This window comes from Pecten maximus, chromosome 4 (genome assembly GCF_902652985.1).
Source record: "Pecten maximus chromosome 4, xPecMax1.1, whole genome shotgun sequence".
NCBI classification, from domain to species: Eukaryota; Metazoa; Mollusca; class Bivalvia; order Pectinida; family Pectinidae; genus Pecten; species Pecten maximus.
This window is the reverse complement of record NC_047018.1, coordinates 3,601,198-3,617,533: the sequence shown is the minus strand read 5'-3', so window position 1 is coordinate 3,617,533 and position 16,336 is coordinate 3,601,198. Positions and strand designations below refer to the sequence as shown.

General features: G+C 38.0%; 2 protein-coding genes across 3 annotated transcripts in view; one reads left to right on the top strand and one right to left on the bottom strand.

Annotated features, from left to right (window-relative positions):
* Positions 1 to 45: 45 nt before the first annotated feature.
* Positions 46 to 8,101, top strand: LOC117324992 (armadillo repeat-containing protein 7-like). 2 transcript variants are annotated; one of them, XR_004532111.1, is made up of 8 exons: positions 46 to 200; positions 910 to 1,008; positions 2,008 to 2,076; positions 2,560 to 2,626; positions 3,914 to 3,984; positions 4,447 to 4,538; positions 4,791 to 6,268; positions 6,549 to 8,101. XR_004532111.1 is itself a non-coding variant. In XM_033880857.1 (7 exons), the coding sequence occupies exons 1-7, from the start codon at positions 92 to 94 to the stop codon at positions 4,875 to 4,877; spliced, it is 594 nt and encodes a 197-aa protein (XP_033736748.1). In that variant the 5' UTR covers positions 46 to 91; the 3' UTR covers positions 4,878 to 8,101. The 2 variants fall into 2 exon arrangements, 1 of the variants encoding a protein (XP_033736748.1); XM_033880857.1 differs by having other exon boundaries at positions 4,791 to 8,101.
* The window catches only part of LOC117324993 (sushi, von Willebrand factor type A, EGF and pentraxin domain-containing protein 1-like), a 60,203-nt gene continuing 51,967 nt past the window's right edge, over positions 8,101 to 16,336 (bottom strand). The window contains exons 29-35 of the mRNA XM_033880858.1: positions 16,091 to 16,279; positions 14,344 to 14,523; positions 13,981 to 14,163; positions 13,599 to 13,694; positions 11,901 to 11,996; positions 11,361 to 11,461; positions 8,101 to 8,720 (exon numbers count right to left, since the gene is read on the bottom strand). Of these exons, the coding sequence (XP_033736749.1) occupies positions 8,682 to 8,720; positions 11,361 to 11,461; positions 11,901 to 11,996; positions 13,599 to 13,694; positions 13,981 to 14,163; positions 14,344 to 14,523; positions 16,091 to 16,279 (884 nt within the window). The 3' untranslated portion in view covers positions 8,101 to 8,681. The remainder of the gene's footprint in view (positions 8,721 to 11,360; positions 11,462 to 11,900; positions 11,997 to 13,598; positions 13,695 to 13,980; positions 14,164 to 14,343; positions 14,524 to 16,090; positions 16,280 to 16,336) is intronic.

Here is a 16,336-nt window from a genome sequence, read left to right as displayed (position 1 = left end):
CAGGATAGTCCCGGAAATAAAATCGAAAGGTGAAGGTCATTTTCTTGCGGTTACCACACGACTCCGAAATCTTTGAGAAGCGTGTAAAACAATGTTCAGTAGTAAGGAGCAGTTAGACAAAAAGACCGGCGAATATGGTATTGGAAGATTTAATTACTTGCAATCGCTTGTCACTGAATATCAAGACACAGACAGCGATGGTTAGTAACAAATCGCAAGTAACGAAGGAAGGAAAGAGTAGTGCAGGATACCTAATGCGAGTTATCTCCCTTACTCAATACAAAAAAGCCTTTCAATATGAAATTATTATTCTCAATATAAAACTCTACTTCTAATTAAAAAAGAAAGCGCAAACAGCCAAAACCATTTCTCCAGGACAGTTGAACTGATATGCACTTTTTTAGGACAAATAGTTTTGAACATTTGTTGTTATAAATCCTTCAAAATTATGAGTTAGGACTTTTAAAACAGTATGGCACAGTACAGTACAGTGTACAGTCGTAACTATGTTAAATATTTCAACTTCCATTTTATGCTTATTTACAGTAAAGTGTGAATATAAGTCTGTTTTTAGAACTATTATGTCTAATTGTATCAAGAGTAATTTAAACAAAATCACTCAAATTATTAGATTATTAAAAATTTGACCATTCTGTCAATTTAATGAATCCAGTTGAATTTGAAAGAATAATAGAATTTTATTTGTGTAACTAACCTCTGTATCAAATTGTACCAGGCCTATACAAGACTAATAGGTCGAGAAATCCTGACGTTAACTTATGGGTCATTCAAAAATTTATACAGAAATGTGGAAAATACGTTTAAATATTATTGAATAATGAATTTTCAATAGATTACATAAACTGTTACTGAGCATTCTAATAAGTTTATGATCCTTTCTAATTTCAGAGTCTAAGCAGCAAGTCCTAGCTAATTTAGCAAATTTTGCATATGACCCAATAAACTATGGACACTTTCAAGTTCTAAATATTGTGGATCTTTTCCTTGGTAAGTATATTTAATCTATCTTTAAAAATAATTATGATTTACAAATTAATCAGAAATTAATGAATATTTGATATAAGTTATGGATTCTTCTGATAACAGTTCCTATAAGATTGAAATACTTCATCTGTTTTCAGTGAAGGGGAATAAAGTTTACATAAAATATTGATATCAATCTAATGATCTCTAAAACGTGGTATTTATATGTATTTGAATGCTTTTCTACATAACAGTCTATTCTGGGACATAAACGCATTATGATGTATTTTACTGTTGATGTTATTTCAATTTTGTCTGGAAAATTAAAAAGATGAAAAAAAAAAAAAGGAAATAACATTGAAAAAAATCTAAATCAAAGGGATTCAGATTCAAATCTCACTCGACAAATGGTGAATTAATCTTTTTTTTTAAATTAAGTATACCAGTAATGGTTCCCTTCATCTGAACTCATAGGAGAGAGTAATACAGTCAATCAATTGGAGGTACAACTAAGCTTGTGTCATTGATGTATCCTGGACAGCAACTTTATATCATTTCTAAGTCACGATAACAAAGGAGTGAAAGCAAGGCCAATGTGTTACACTGTTGACAATATTAACGTCCACATCAATAAGTTACATTTAGCTCTCAGATGTATATCAGTTAGTATTTTTCCAACTAATGATCATTGAATGAACAATTCTGATCAGACAAGAAAAAGGTATTTGGATTGCTTTTATTCTGTTTGTCTGTGAAATAAAGTTTTGGTGGAGGCATTTGTGAGAACTTGTTAAAATACTTTTTACTTATTTCAAATCCGTACTTCCACTTTTTGCAAATATTAAGTATTATTAGTACATCATCAAGACATTGAGAGAGCATATTTTCAAACATAAATAAGTGTCTATAGTGAGTAAGGAATCAGAATATGTTCTTACTCTAAGCAGATACTTTCATAGGAAAGCTAATGAAAAAATTACTACATGTATTGTGAATACCTGTTTTTTGTTTTTGTTTGACCAGATGCCTTAGATGAGCCTGATCAGAAGCTTGTAGAATATGCCATAGGTGGATTATGTAATTGCTGTTTAGGTAAGAAGATGACAATTTTCTTGTTATGCTGGTTCATGGTTTCACAATCGATGAATTGTTGTTCATGATAATTCTGTGATATTATGTGATTCTGTACTTATCATTTTCATCAGACAGAAACACCAAAATGTATTTTTGTTTACTTACTTAAAATATCCAAACTTACTCTGTCTTTTTAGTGGAAAGCACTGGTATCTCATATTTGTATTTGAAAATGTTATAGTTTATTATCTGCCTTTATCCTTTTGTTTCTCACTGATATTTCGATCATAGGTTATTTTTGCTAGGTGCCTGACCTTCAGAATCAAAGGTGTTGATCATATGAAATTTTTTTTTTTTTTTTTGTTAATGTATAATAGATAAATAATGTATATGAACTGCTACTTTAATGTCTTTATTCCTTTTGATTTTTTATTTCTTGTTTATTTTATTTGATATTCACAAGTTAACAGAAAAATAATACTTTAATTTCATATTTGATAGATAAGAAGATCAAACAACAGATCCTACAACATGATGGAGTGAAGCTTGTGACCAGTTGTTTATCAAGGTGAGTGGACAGTCCTGTGTGGTGTTGTCTCCCCTGTCTATAAAGCTTGTGACCGGTTGTTTATCAAGGTGAGTGGACAGTCCTGTGTGGTGTTGTCTCCCCTGTCTATAAAGCTTGTGACCGGTTGTTTATCAAGGTGAGTGAACAGCCATGTGGTGTTGTCTTTAGGGGTGACACGGTTTACCACCGTGTAACTGAAAAACAATACTTTTCTTTAGATTCGGTACACTGTATAGCAGCGGCAAATTACAGTACATGCACTGTGAGCAGTAATTTTTATATGGGTGTCTCTTTCACTATTTGCCAACAGAGGGTAGATCGACGATATATACAAAAGCTGGTTTCTGACTGGTCAAGCGAATTTGATGAGCCCCAGTCGGAAGAGGCCTTACATTAAAGCGATATTTTTACAGGGAAATGGCACTAGCGCTGAGAGATTCCCCGGCTTGCTATCAATCATCAGTATCAAAACATTTTGGTTTCGGATAAAGGATGCGACAGCAGCTACTTGCCGAATTTGTTTTACATGTATTCAATGTAGCTGTTCATCTATTTATATTTTAGCTTGTTTAGCTTGTCTGCTGAGTGACCAGTCCATGCGGTGTTGTCTCCTTGTCTTTATAATGTGTCTGCTGGGTGTTGTATTGTCTCCTCTGTCTAACTCATCCTTAGTGGTCTGATAAGGTGAGGGGCTGGTTTGTTGTGGGGTTGTCTCCCCTGTCTAACTCATCACTAGTGGTCTGATAAGGTGAGGGGCTGGTTTGGTGTGGGGTTGTCTCCCCTGTCTAACTCATTGTTAGTGGTCTGATAAGGTGAGTGGCTGGTTTGGTGTGGGGTTGTCTCCCCTGTCTAACTCATCACTAGTGGTCTGATAAGGTGAGTGGCTGGTTTGGTGTGGGGTTGTCTCCCCTGTCTAACTCATCACTAGTGGTCTGATAAGGTGAGTGGCTGGTTTGGTGTGGGGTTGTCTCCCCTGTCTAACTCATTGTTAGTGGTCTGATAAGGTGAGTGGCTGGTTTTGTGAGGTGTTGTCTTACCTGTCTACAAAAATTCTTCAAACACAATTGTTAAAGGATCCACAGTTCTATTACCAAGGAGAATAGCTTCCATAGACCATATGTATTTACTGACAGAAGTACTGGTATTCTTAAATGATATGCAATTGTACACAGATAAATATTCATTTCATCATTTCAGACTTATTAATTCTTTGTAATTGTTTGAAAGTGAAATCTGTGAAATATTATTTTTAATGTCTTGAAAAAATAATATTGTTTTATTTTAAAGACCTAATGAAGAGACCGTATTATCAGCAATTACAACACTCATGTACCTTACTACCCCCGAATCAAAGAAAGGTAAGATATTCAATCAGTTTTAATCATTTACAAGGTTTGTCATGTGTAATATTTGGTTTTTACATAGACTAACAACAAACAACTTTTGTTTGTCTTCCATCATGTGTATTCAATACATCAGGAAGTAGCTGGTTATTTACATTCATTAAATGACTCAGGAGCATTTATCATTCAATATCATCAAAGATTTGATAATTTCTCTTACATAAAAAAAAAATTATAATCTAAACAGTTTGACTATTGTTTAACTTAAATTTTGTGTAGACATCTATTTTGCTTGATTTAAAGTTTTGCTAGTTAAATTGTATTTTGGATTGAAATGTAAATAATATAGATAGTAAATACAGCCAAACATTTTCTGAATTATATTACCATTTTTATAAAAAAAAAACAGCGTAGTTCAATTAACAAATCTTGAACTTCTGTTTGTAAATTAGGAAAACTGTCGGTGTTATTTTGTAGAGATTACATCTTTGCCTGTCGTAGAGTGTATGCTGAGGTTTTCTGAGGCTAATAACAAGAGACTTGGTAACCTGGCCAAGGTTTTTCTCCAGGTAAAACTTTTGTATGAAAATTCATACCTACATTCTAGTAAGAATTAATGAAATGCTGGGGCTTATATGTAAGCTCTTTATTTTACCTATTTGTCTATCAATCAATTGGCATTTTGTTCATGTTTATACATTGGACTTTGTATCTCTTGTTAGTGAACAGGACAAATGTTGTAAAAACTTCAAAATTATGATAGTTTTGTGTTATTGATAGTTTTGTGTTATTTTTTTGTCTTTATTTTATCTTTTCTGTAGGACTATTGCTCACCTAGTCAGGTGGATGCAGCCAAACAAATACAGCAACAGTTGTCAGTTCAAAGACAGTCAACTGAGGACACTTAATGTCAGATCAAGGACAGTCTAATGAGGACACCTAATGTTAGATCAAAGAGAGTCTACTGAGGACACCTGATGTCAGATCAAGGACAGTTTACTGAGGACACCTGATGTCAGATCAAGGACAGTCTACTGAGGTCACCTGATGTCAGATCAAGGACAGTTTACTGAGGACACCTGATGTCAGATCAAGGACAGTCTACTGAGGTCACCTGATGTCAGATCAGAGACAGTCTACTGAGGACACCTGATGTCAGATCAAGGACAGTCTACTGAGGACACCTGATGTCAGATCAAGGACAGTTTACTGAGGACACCTGATGTCAGATCAAGGACAGTCTACTGAGGACACATGATGTCAGATCAGGGACAGTCTACTGAGGACACCTGATGTCAGATCAAGGACAGTTTACTGAGGACACCTGATGTCGGTTCAAAGAGAGTCTACTGAGGACACCTGATGTCAGATCAGGCGCAGTGAAGTGAGGACACCTGATGTCGGTTCAAAGAGAGTCTACTGAGGTCACCTGATGTCAGATCAGAGACAGTTTACTGAGGACACCTGATGTCAGATCAAGGACAGTCTACTGAGGACACCTGATGTCAGATCAGGGACAGTCTACTGAGGACACCTGATGTCAGATCATGGACAGTCTACTGAGGACACCTGATGTCAGATCAAGGACAGTCTACTGAGGACACCTAATGTCAGATCAAGGACAGTCTACTGAGGACACCTAATGTCAGATCAAGGACAGTTTACGGAGGACACTTAATGTCAGATCAAGGACAGTCTACTGAGGACACCTGATGTCAGATCAGAGACAGTCTACTGAGGACACCTGATGTCAGATCATGGACAGTCTACTGAGGACACCTGATGTCAGATCAAGGATAGTCTACTGAGGACACCATATGTCAGATCAGAGACAGTCTACTGAGGACAACTGATGTCAGATCAGAGACAGTTTACTGAGGACACCTAATGTCAGATCAAGGACAGTATATGGAGGACACCTGATGTCAGATCAAGGACAGTCTACTGAGGACACCTAATGTCAGATCAGGGACAGTCTACTGAGGACACCTGATGTCAGATCAAGGACAGTCTACTGAGGACACCTGATGTCAGATTAGAGACAGTCTACTGAGGACACCTGATGTCAGATCAGAGACAGTCTGTTGAGGACACCTAATGTCAGATCAAGGACAGTTTACTGAGGACACCTAATGTCAGATCAGAGACAGTCTACTGAGGTCACCTGATGTCAGATCAGAGACAGTTTACTGAGGACACCTAATGTCAGATCAAAGACAGTCTACTGAGGACACCTGATGTCAGATCAAGGACAGTTTACTGAGGACACCTGATGTCGGTTCAAAGAGAGTCTACTGAGGTCACCTGATGTCAGATCAGAGACAGTTTACTGAGGACACCTGATGTCAGATCAAGGACAGTCTACTGAGGACACCTGATGTCAGATCAGGGACAGTCTACTGAGGACACCTGATGTCAGATCAGGGACAGTCTACTGAGGACACCTGATGTCAGATTATGGACAGTCTACTGAGGACACCTGATGTCAGATCAGAGACAGTCTACTGAGGACACCTGATGTCAGATCATGGACAGTCTACTGAGGACACCTGATGTCAGATCAAGGACAGTATATGGAGGACACCTGATGTCAGATCAAGGACAGTCTACTGAGGACACCTAATGTCAGATCAGAGACTGTCTACTGAGGACACCTGATGTCAGATCAGAGACAGTCTACTGAGGACACCTGATGTCAGATCAGAGACAGTCTACGGAGGACACCTAATGTCAGATCAGGCGCAGCGAAGTGAGGATATCTGATGTCGGTTCAAAGAGAGTCTACTGAGGATAAATGATGAGCTAACATTCCAAGTCAGATTCTTGAAGACATCTTTTGAAATACCCTGGAATCTTAACGGTTAGTTGTGTAGCTGTTGAAACAAAAATATTGGTTACCAGTATGTCTCTTTGTCATGTGATTTACAGATATCCTTAATACAGGTTACTTCAACTAAACATCTGAATAGTCAATACTATCCGTTTAACTAGAGGTCAACACTGAATAATTAGATACAATTACTACAAATATTTCATGTCTGATGTGTTCCCTGTCCACCAATGGTCTGCAATTTCCCTCTGCTCTGTCCACCACTGGTCAGCAATTTTCCTCAGCCCTGTCCACCACTGGTCAGCAATTTTCCTCTGCCCTGTCCATCACTGGTCTGCAATTTTCCTCTGCCCTGTCCATCACTGGTCAGCAATTTCCCTCAGCCCTGTCCTCCACTGGTCAGCAATTTCCCTCTGCATTGTCCACCACTGGTCAGCAATTTTCCTCTACCCTGTCCATACTGGTCAGCAATTTCCCTCTGCCCTGTCCAATACCAGTCATCATTTCCGCCATTTTCCTGTGCTGTGACTTACAGTTCCCCTTCAAACATGAGTCCCCACTTCTACTCTGCCATGACCTCCAAAAAGAGTCCTAGTTTCCCCTGCTGTCTATCAAGAGTAATCAGCTACCCCTCTGCTCTAAAAGGAGTAATCAGTTAACCAACTTTCCTGTATAAATACAGTCGTCAAATCTCACAACTACCATATACCTAAAACTATGTACATCTACATCATTCTGGATTCCTTTGTGGCCTCTGATGGACTGGAGTAAGGTAATCTATTAATTCTCTTGGTCTATAGGCATGAAAGGATTTTCGAAAGAATGACAATGATTTTATAGGGACGTTTTATGCATTGTCATTCTATGATACCCTGTTGTTAATAATTGGTTACGTACAATATATATTTGAAACTATAGTTTGACTTTCATATGGATTATTATCTATATCAAGGCAATAAAAGTAATTTCAGAAATAATGCCTATATATTTTTGTGCTTTACGTTACATTGTGATCAATCTCTTGTCCATTTGCAGGTAATGCTTCATTATTAATGTAATTTTTTCTTGTTTTAAAATCTTTAGCATAGATATGCTTAGTGCATGCTCTAAAATCTTGATGGTTATTCTTGGTTTTGAACATAAGTCTGACATGAATGTCCAAATCTGTGAACATATGACAAATGCCACAAACCATATTACAGTTCCAACTATTTTATGGATGGTTTAATGGTGATTGGGTTTAATTGTGCAGTTTGCGAGTTCTTATTATCTGCAAGATTAAATAAAGAAAACAAAAACGTATTAAACAGATCTTTAATTTCTTTCAATTAAAACTATACTATAACAAGACGATCACCGGGAGAATTGTCAATCATCACATAGATGTCATTCTATATAAATATAGGTGCAGCATTTGGATAAGTCATATGTAGATGCTTCACATCTAGTGAATTTTATGACAAACTTGATATGAGTTGGTGCTGCTGTCGATGGGTGTATAATTGCAAAGCCGGAACTAAACCAACACCATATCGAAATAATTACAATTTAGGATAGAATAAGTATGTGAATATACATGCGTATTGATTGATAACATAAGTTATGTTTTGGAAACATCCTTAAAGGTAAGCACATCTTCCAGGCGATGTTTAAATTAAAACACCTGCAGTAGCTATATAGACATTAAATGATCTAGTTGCAGTATGATGTAGTTGGTTTTGAAATGTAACATATAGTTGATTTTAAAATCATTTTGTCGGATATTATATGAATGTGGATGTGACATGTTGTTTGTTATGTGGCTAAGGCCGGTAAAGGAGATTGGTCCCGAAAATTAAATGGTTACGAGGTCCTCCCCTCTCTGACAAGATATAGGATGATATTAGTAGCCTCTTAGTAGAAGGTTGTCAGTCTCTTCTCTCTGAAATAAAGACCAATCAATATATTGCATTTAAACATTGCATTTTCAATTCAGTCAAAAGTGCACTTTTTTATTAACTGATATAAAACCGTTGAGAAAGTTTCATTTTATTTATAAAGATTTTGTTCTCTTTCGTTGTCTTTTACCAACTTTGAAATATCATTTTGAGCAGAGGAACTGGATGTGTTTAAACTCCATGTTATCCTTATCTTTTATGTGCTATTTGAGGTCAGATGTTCCCCTTGTTTTGTGTGTGCTGTTTTGATGTCAAATGTTCCCCTTGTTTTGTGTGTTATTTGAGGTCAGATGTTCCCCTTGTTTTGTGTGCTATTTGAGGTCAGATGTTCCCCTTGTTTTGTGTGCGCTGTATTGATGTCAAATGTTCCCCTTGTTTTATGTGCTATTTGAGGTCAGATGTTCCCCTTGTTTTATGTGCTATTTGATGTCAGATGTTCCCCTTGTTTTGTGTGTGCTGTATTGATGTCAGATGTTCCCCTTGTTTTGTGTGTGCTGTGTTGATGTCAAGTGTTCCCCTTGTTTTGTGTGTTCTGTATTGATGTCAGATGTTCCCCTTGTTTTGTGTGTGCTGTATTGATGTCAAATGTTCCCTTTGTTTTGTGTGTTCTGTTTTGATGTCAAATGTTCCCTTTGTTTTGTGTGTTCTGTATTGATGTCAGATGTTCCCCTTGTTTTGTGTGTTCTGTATTGATGTCAGATGTTCCCCTTGTTTTGTGTGTTCTGTATTGATGTTAAATGTTCCCTTTGTTTTGTGTGCGCTGTATTGATGTCAAATGTTCCCTTTGTTTTGTGTGTTCTGTTTTGATGTCAAATGTTCCCCTTGTTTTGTGTGTTCTGTATTGATGTCAAATGTTCCCCTTGTTTTGTGTGTTCTGTATTGATGTCAGATGTTCCCCTTGTTTTGTGTGCGCTGTATTGATGTCAGATGTTCCCCTTGTTTTGTGTGTGCTGTATTGATGTCAAATGTTCCCCTTGTTTTGTGTGTTCTGTATTGATGTCAGATGCTCCCCGTGTTTTATGTGTTCTGTATTGATGTCAGATGTTCCCCTTGTTTTGTGTGCGCTGTGTTGAGGTCAGATGTTCCCCTTGTTTTGTGTGCGCTGTATTGATGTCAGATGTTCCCCTTGTTTTGTGTGCGCTGTGTTGAGGTCAGATGTTCCCCTTGTTTTGTGTGTGCTGTATTGATGTCAAATGTTCCCATTGTTTTGTGTGCGCTGTGTTGAGGTCAGATGTTCCCCTTGTTTTGTGTGTGCTGTATTGATGTCAAATGTTCCCCTTGTTTTGGGTGTTCTGTTTTGATGATAAATGTTCCCCTTGTTTTGTGTGCGCTGTATTGATATAAAATGTTCCCTTTGTTTTGTGTGCGCTGTATTGATGTCAGATGTTCCCCTTGTTTTGTGTGCGCTGTGTTGAGGTCAGATGTTCCCCTTGTTTTGTGTGTTCTGTATTGATGTCAGATGTTCCCCTTGTTTTGTGTGTTCTGTATTGATGTCAGATGTTCCCCTTGTTTTGTGTGTTCTGTATTGATGTCAGATGTTCCCCTTGTTTTGTGTGTTCTGTGTTGATGTCAGATGTTCCCCTTGTTTTGTGTGCGCTGTATTGATGTCAAATGTTCCCCTTGTTTTGTGTGTTCTGTATTGATGTCAGATGTTCCCCTTGTTTTGTGTGTTCTGTATTGATGTCAGACGTTCCCCTTGTTTTGTGTGCGCTGTATTGATGTCAAATGTTCCCTTTGTTTTGTGTGTTCTGTATTGATGTCAGATGTTCTCCTTGTTTTGTGTGTTCTGTATTGATGTCAAATGTTCCCCTTGTTTTGTGTGCTATTTGAGGTCAGATGTTCCCCTTGTTTTGTGTGTTCTGTATTGAGGTCAGATGTTCCCCTTGTTTTGTGTGTGCTGTATTGATGTCAAATGTTCCCTTTGTTTTGTGCGTTCTGTTTTGATGTCAAATGTTCCCCTTGTTTTGTGTGTGCTGTATTGATGTCAGATGTTCCCCTTGTTTTGTGTGCGCTGTATTGATGTCAGATGTTCCCCTTGTTTTGTGTGTTCTGTATTGATGTCAGATGTTCCCCTTGTTTTGTGTGTTCTGTATTGATGTCAAATGTTCCCCTTGTTTTGTGTGTGCTGTATTGATGTCAAATGTTCCCTTTGTTTTGTGTGTTCTGTTTTGATGTCAAATGTTCCCCTTGTTTTGTGTGTTCTGTATTGATGTCAGATGTTCCCCTTGTTTTGTGTGTTCTGTATTGATGTCAGATGTTCCCCTTGTTTTGTGTGTTCTGTATTGATGTCAAATGTTCCCCTTGTGTTGTGTGTTCTGTATTGATGTCGAATGTTCCCCATGTGTTGTGTGTTCTGTATTGATGTCGAATGTTCCCCATGTGTTGTATGCGTTGTGTTGAGGTGAGATGTTCCCCTTGTTTTGTGTGCGTTGTGTTGAGGTCAGATGTCCCCCATGTGTTGTGTGTGCTGTATTTGAGATCATAACTTCCCCTCGGAGTTCTCCTTGGTAGTGTATGCATAGTATGCGAGCCCAAAAGCCCCAATATATTAACTTACTATTAAGCAATATATGTTTTGATATATTTTATATAGTCCATTGATAGACAATTATGTCATTACCTACTTTGCCTATTGCACAGAAAGGTGGTTTGAAGCCATGTTGACACTGACATCTGTTTGGCTTGATACATCTTCCCCCGTTTTGACAGGGCTGGTGGCAGATTGCTGCAATATTAATAAGTTGATAGAGTTGATTGTACGTGGAATGCATGTCACAAGGAATTATGTGAATTGTAAAGGTTCTTCGAGAAACAAACAGTTTCCTTGAACTGGAATTTATGTTGGGGGGGGGGGGGGGGGGGGGGGGGGAGGTTATCTATCGCTTGAATATCATCTTTTGAAAAAAAAAATACTTAAAAGATTATATAATAAATAATCAGAGAATGTAAGTAAATGAAGGCGTCGTCCATTTGACGCGACACCGTATGAGTGATTTTATGATAAACTATATAAGCACAAACAGATTTAAATTCCTGATTTACGTCTTCAACTTATATTTACCACTTCCGTTACGTGTTGTTCTACCTCATATATATATAATGGATTCTCAGTAGTAATTCTTTCCTAATAAATATAAAAATACCATTGCGGAAACCTTACTTACGTTTTTGACATCTGACACCAGTGTAAGCCGGGGGACAGGAACAGCGATATGGATCCGTGCACTTTCCACCGTGTAGACAGGGTAAAATGCACAGCGCTGAAAAATTATAACCACAATTCCACATCAACTACATCTTCGTTAGCCAAAACTTCTGATTGCGTTTCATTCCACGAATCCTTGGCTAGCGAAGATGCATCAACTACGGTACACTTTAAGGAGAGAAAGACACCCAAGACCAGACTTTGTTTTTAGCCCACCATCATGGTGGACTATTCAAATCGCCCTGCGTCCGTGGTCCGTCCCTCCGTCCCTCCGTCCGTAAACAATTCTTGTTATCGCTATTTCTCAGAAAGTACTGAAGGGATCTTGCTCAAATTTCATATATAGGTTCCCCTTGGTGCCTAGTTATGCATATTGCATTTTGAGACCAATCGGAAAACAACATGGCCGACAGGCAGCCATCTTGGATTTTGACAATTGAAGATTGTTATCGCTATTTCTCAGAAAGTAATGAAGGGATCTTTCTGAAATTTCATATGTAGGTTCCTCTTGGTGCCTAGTTATACATATTGGATTTTGAGACTAATCGGAAAACAACATGGCCGACAGGCAGCCATCTTGGATTTTGACAATTGAAGTTTGATATCGCTATTTCTCAGAAACTAATGAAGGGATCTTTCTGACATTTCATATGTAGGTTCCCCTCGGTGCCTAGTTATGCATATTGCATTTTGAGACTAATCGGAAAACAACATGGCCGACAGGCAGCCATCTTGGATTTTGACAATTGAAACTTGTTATAGCTATTGCTAAGAAAGTGCTGAAGGGATCTTTCTCCAATTTCATATGTAAGTTCCCCTCGGTGCCTAGTTATGCATATTGCATTTTGAGACCGATCGGAAAACAACATGGCCGACAGGCAGCCATCTTGGATTTTGACAATTGAAGTTTGATATCGCTATTTCTCATAAACTAATGAAGGGATCTTTCTGACATTTCATATATAGGTTCCCCTCGGTGCCTAGTTATGCATATTGCATTTTGAGACCGATCGGAAAACAACATGGCCGACAGGCAGCCATCTTGGATTTTGACAATTGAAGATTGCTATCGCTATTTATCAGAAATTGCTGAAAGGATTTTTCTGAAATTTCATTTGTAGGTTGCCCTCTGTGCCTAGTTATGCATATTAGATTTTGAGACCAGTCAGAAAACAACCTGGCCGACAGGCAGCCATCTTGTATTTTGACAATTGAAGTTTGTTATCGCTCTTTTACAGAAGGTACTGAAGGGATCTTTCTCAAATTTCATATGTAGGTTCCCCTTGGTCCCTGGTATTGCATTTTGGGACCAATCCGAAAACAACATGGCCGACAGACAGCCATTATCGCTAAATCTTAAATTTTATATATAGTTTCCCCTTGTTTGAAAAGTACTAGAGGGCTGTTTCTGAATTTACAAATATTAGTAAGACTTAGAGAAAGGGAAAAGTAGAGAAAAGATCAATCTGACATGGAACCTATAAAGATCATTCAATGGTGGGCGCCAAGATCCCTCTGGGATCTCTTGTATAGGGCATGTGGCTGCAGATGCTGTTTTTACGAAACATTTTAACCGACATTTCTCTTCAAGGGTAAATATCTTATCTTTAACGTTCACTTTGTGGTCATTGGATTGTTGGAATTGAAGACAACTCACCCTTTTCACATCGCCTGCCGCCATAACCGGTGGGACACTTGCATCCATACAAACCAAGACAACGTCCACCGTTAAAGCATCCGCCTTTACAGGGAACTACACCAACACAGAAAACGGTAGTACTTAGCATTACACTATGACATCATCTAGACTCTCAATGGATAGTAATTTAGGTCAACACACTCTTTATTACAGAAAAAAACCAATATTACTTTAAAAAACTGTTTCTCATACAGCAACCGTAACAAGTAACACAACGACAACATTCATGTGAATAAGGGTATAAAACAACTAGTACCACAAAAAATCTCTACTTTGCATTTATAAACCTAAGACCACGAATTTCTTAACATTGGAAGGATGTAAACAATTGATGACTTACGTGAGCAGGCAATTTCACCGTCCCAGTTACCAGTTGCTTGGCATGTTATTATGGGTGGTATTTTGACTGGAGCTATCCCAGGGCGACACTGATATTGTACCCTGTTTCCGTAGAGATAGGAGCGGCCCGATATTCGGATGACATTTACCATGTCTGTCACTCGAGGTTTTCCACATGACACTCCTACAACAGATGCTCGTTTAATTTTGGTAGATTCTTCAGAAGCTACATTTTCAAGCACAATAGTTCCTTCACCTAGATACAGAACGAGATCCACTAGTCTTGAGCAGTTTATCTTACTTCGACATATTCATGCTGTTCCTTAACTTGGACTTAGAATAATGTTTTAAAAATAAATCTTACTTCGACATACTCCACTTGGATTCGACCACACATTTTCCGGAGTACAGGTGATTTCCATGTTACCAACACCATGATATCCCGTCATGCACTGTACTGTGTACATCTCGCCCTCTCTATAAGCTGAAGGTATGGTGTGCGCATTCGGCAAATCACGTCGCTCAGGACAGGCTTCAACATTTTCTGTAGTAAGAAAAGCTATACATGTAATTGGAAACTTTTTATTTACCAAAATTCTTAGCATATCCTTTTTGTAGATGCAAACTAGATAGTAAATACATTTTAAATAAACTTTTTTAAGGTACATTTTTATTTGAAAATAAGGACTAGGTATTCACCGAATCTCGCCGAATTCTTATCAATATAATTTGGAAGAGATATTACAAAGTTTGTATTATGAAGTATACATTATTCTTTATTGTGCTCATAAGACATTAAACTCATTCACACAACATAACATATATTTTGAGATACGTTATACCATATATACGAGATGATAAATTTCTTTTGGTTTATTTTGTTTAGTGTCCTTTTGACAGCAAATGTCATTTAAGGACGTTCCTGGTTTTGGGGGTTGAGGAAAGCCGGAGTACCTGGGAGAAAAACCACCGACCTACGGTCAGTACCTGGTAACTGCCCCGCGTGGGTTTCGAACCTGCAACCCAGATCTTTCCTTTGGCAAATGAAAAATGATTAAGCACATTTTGTTCTTTACTACCAGCCTTTTTAAATCTGTCGTGTGAAATGGTCTTGAAATACAGGTAATGTCACGTGACATTAATGGTAGGAACTCCGGACATATAGCTATTACTTTAAACACCATCTGAATTACCGAATCCTTCTTTGTTATGTATGCTGAAAGGATAAAGAAACGCAACTTCAAATTCACGGTTTAATAAAATAATATTTTTAAGCAAATAACGTAAATGTGAATGCAATAAGTTAAGCTCGAATATTGGATTTTTAATAAACGAAGAATTCATTAAGCCGCCATGAATAAGTGTACCCTTATGTACACATTGTTGAAATAGTGGCTGTCCCTAATATCGCTTGGTCCTTCCCGAACAGCTATAACGTCTCTAATTCTGCCGAGCATGGCGATTGACTGTCCGTGCAGGAATGTTATTCCATTCCTCGGCAAGTGCGTTAGCCGATTGGGGGAGGCTTATCGGGATGTCACGCAAATGGACAATGGTAATGAACCGATCTTGACGTCCCGACGTTACACGTGAACGTCCAGATCCCCGTCTGTCATCAACTCTTCCTGTGGTGTTGAGATCTATAGCTAACCGATTTATAGTCGTTCTGTGAACTCCGAAGCGAGTAGCGACCTGTTGTTGAGTGCTGCCACCCATGAGCATTGCGAGAGCCCGTCCTCGATCAACTTGAAATAGCCGTGGTATATTAGTAAAAAAAAAATTAAAGTGTATTGGCGATGATGTGTCTTAGTGATAGTCAGAAATTGACACTAGCTTAAATGGAAAAGAACGCATGTATTTGAACAGTCACGGTATGTTGGTGATTTAGGCGCACCGAAAGTGGATACTTTTTTTTGTCACAGATGAGAGATTTTGAATATTAAATGAGGTAGTAATTAAGGGCGCACAATGTCCCCTTACTCTTATCACGACTATGTATATTCAATACAAAATATTTCACAATTAAAGAAGTTGCGTTTATTAATCTATTCAGTACATCCTGTACAAGTCGTATAATTATAATGATTTTTATGGACGACAGAATGTCTTACCTTCAATACAAGTGGGATTCACAGAACTCCATCTTCCATTAGCCTGACACTGGGAGAACGACGTCCCAGTTATAACATATCCTTCTCTGCAGATCAATTCGATGTGGTCCCCATACACATACTCATCTTTTCTCCCGGTCGTAAGGATGACGTTTGCATCGAATATAGGGAATGTCCCACACGAATTAACTAGTGCAAAAGGAATAGCATGCTTTCAATTCTCACTTCAGAAAACACAGTTGAATA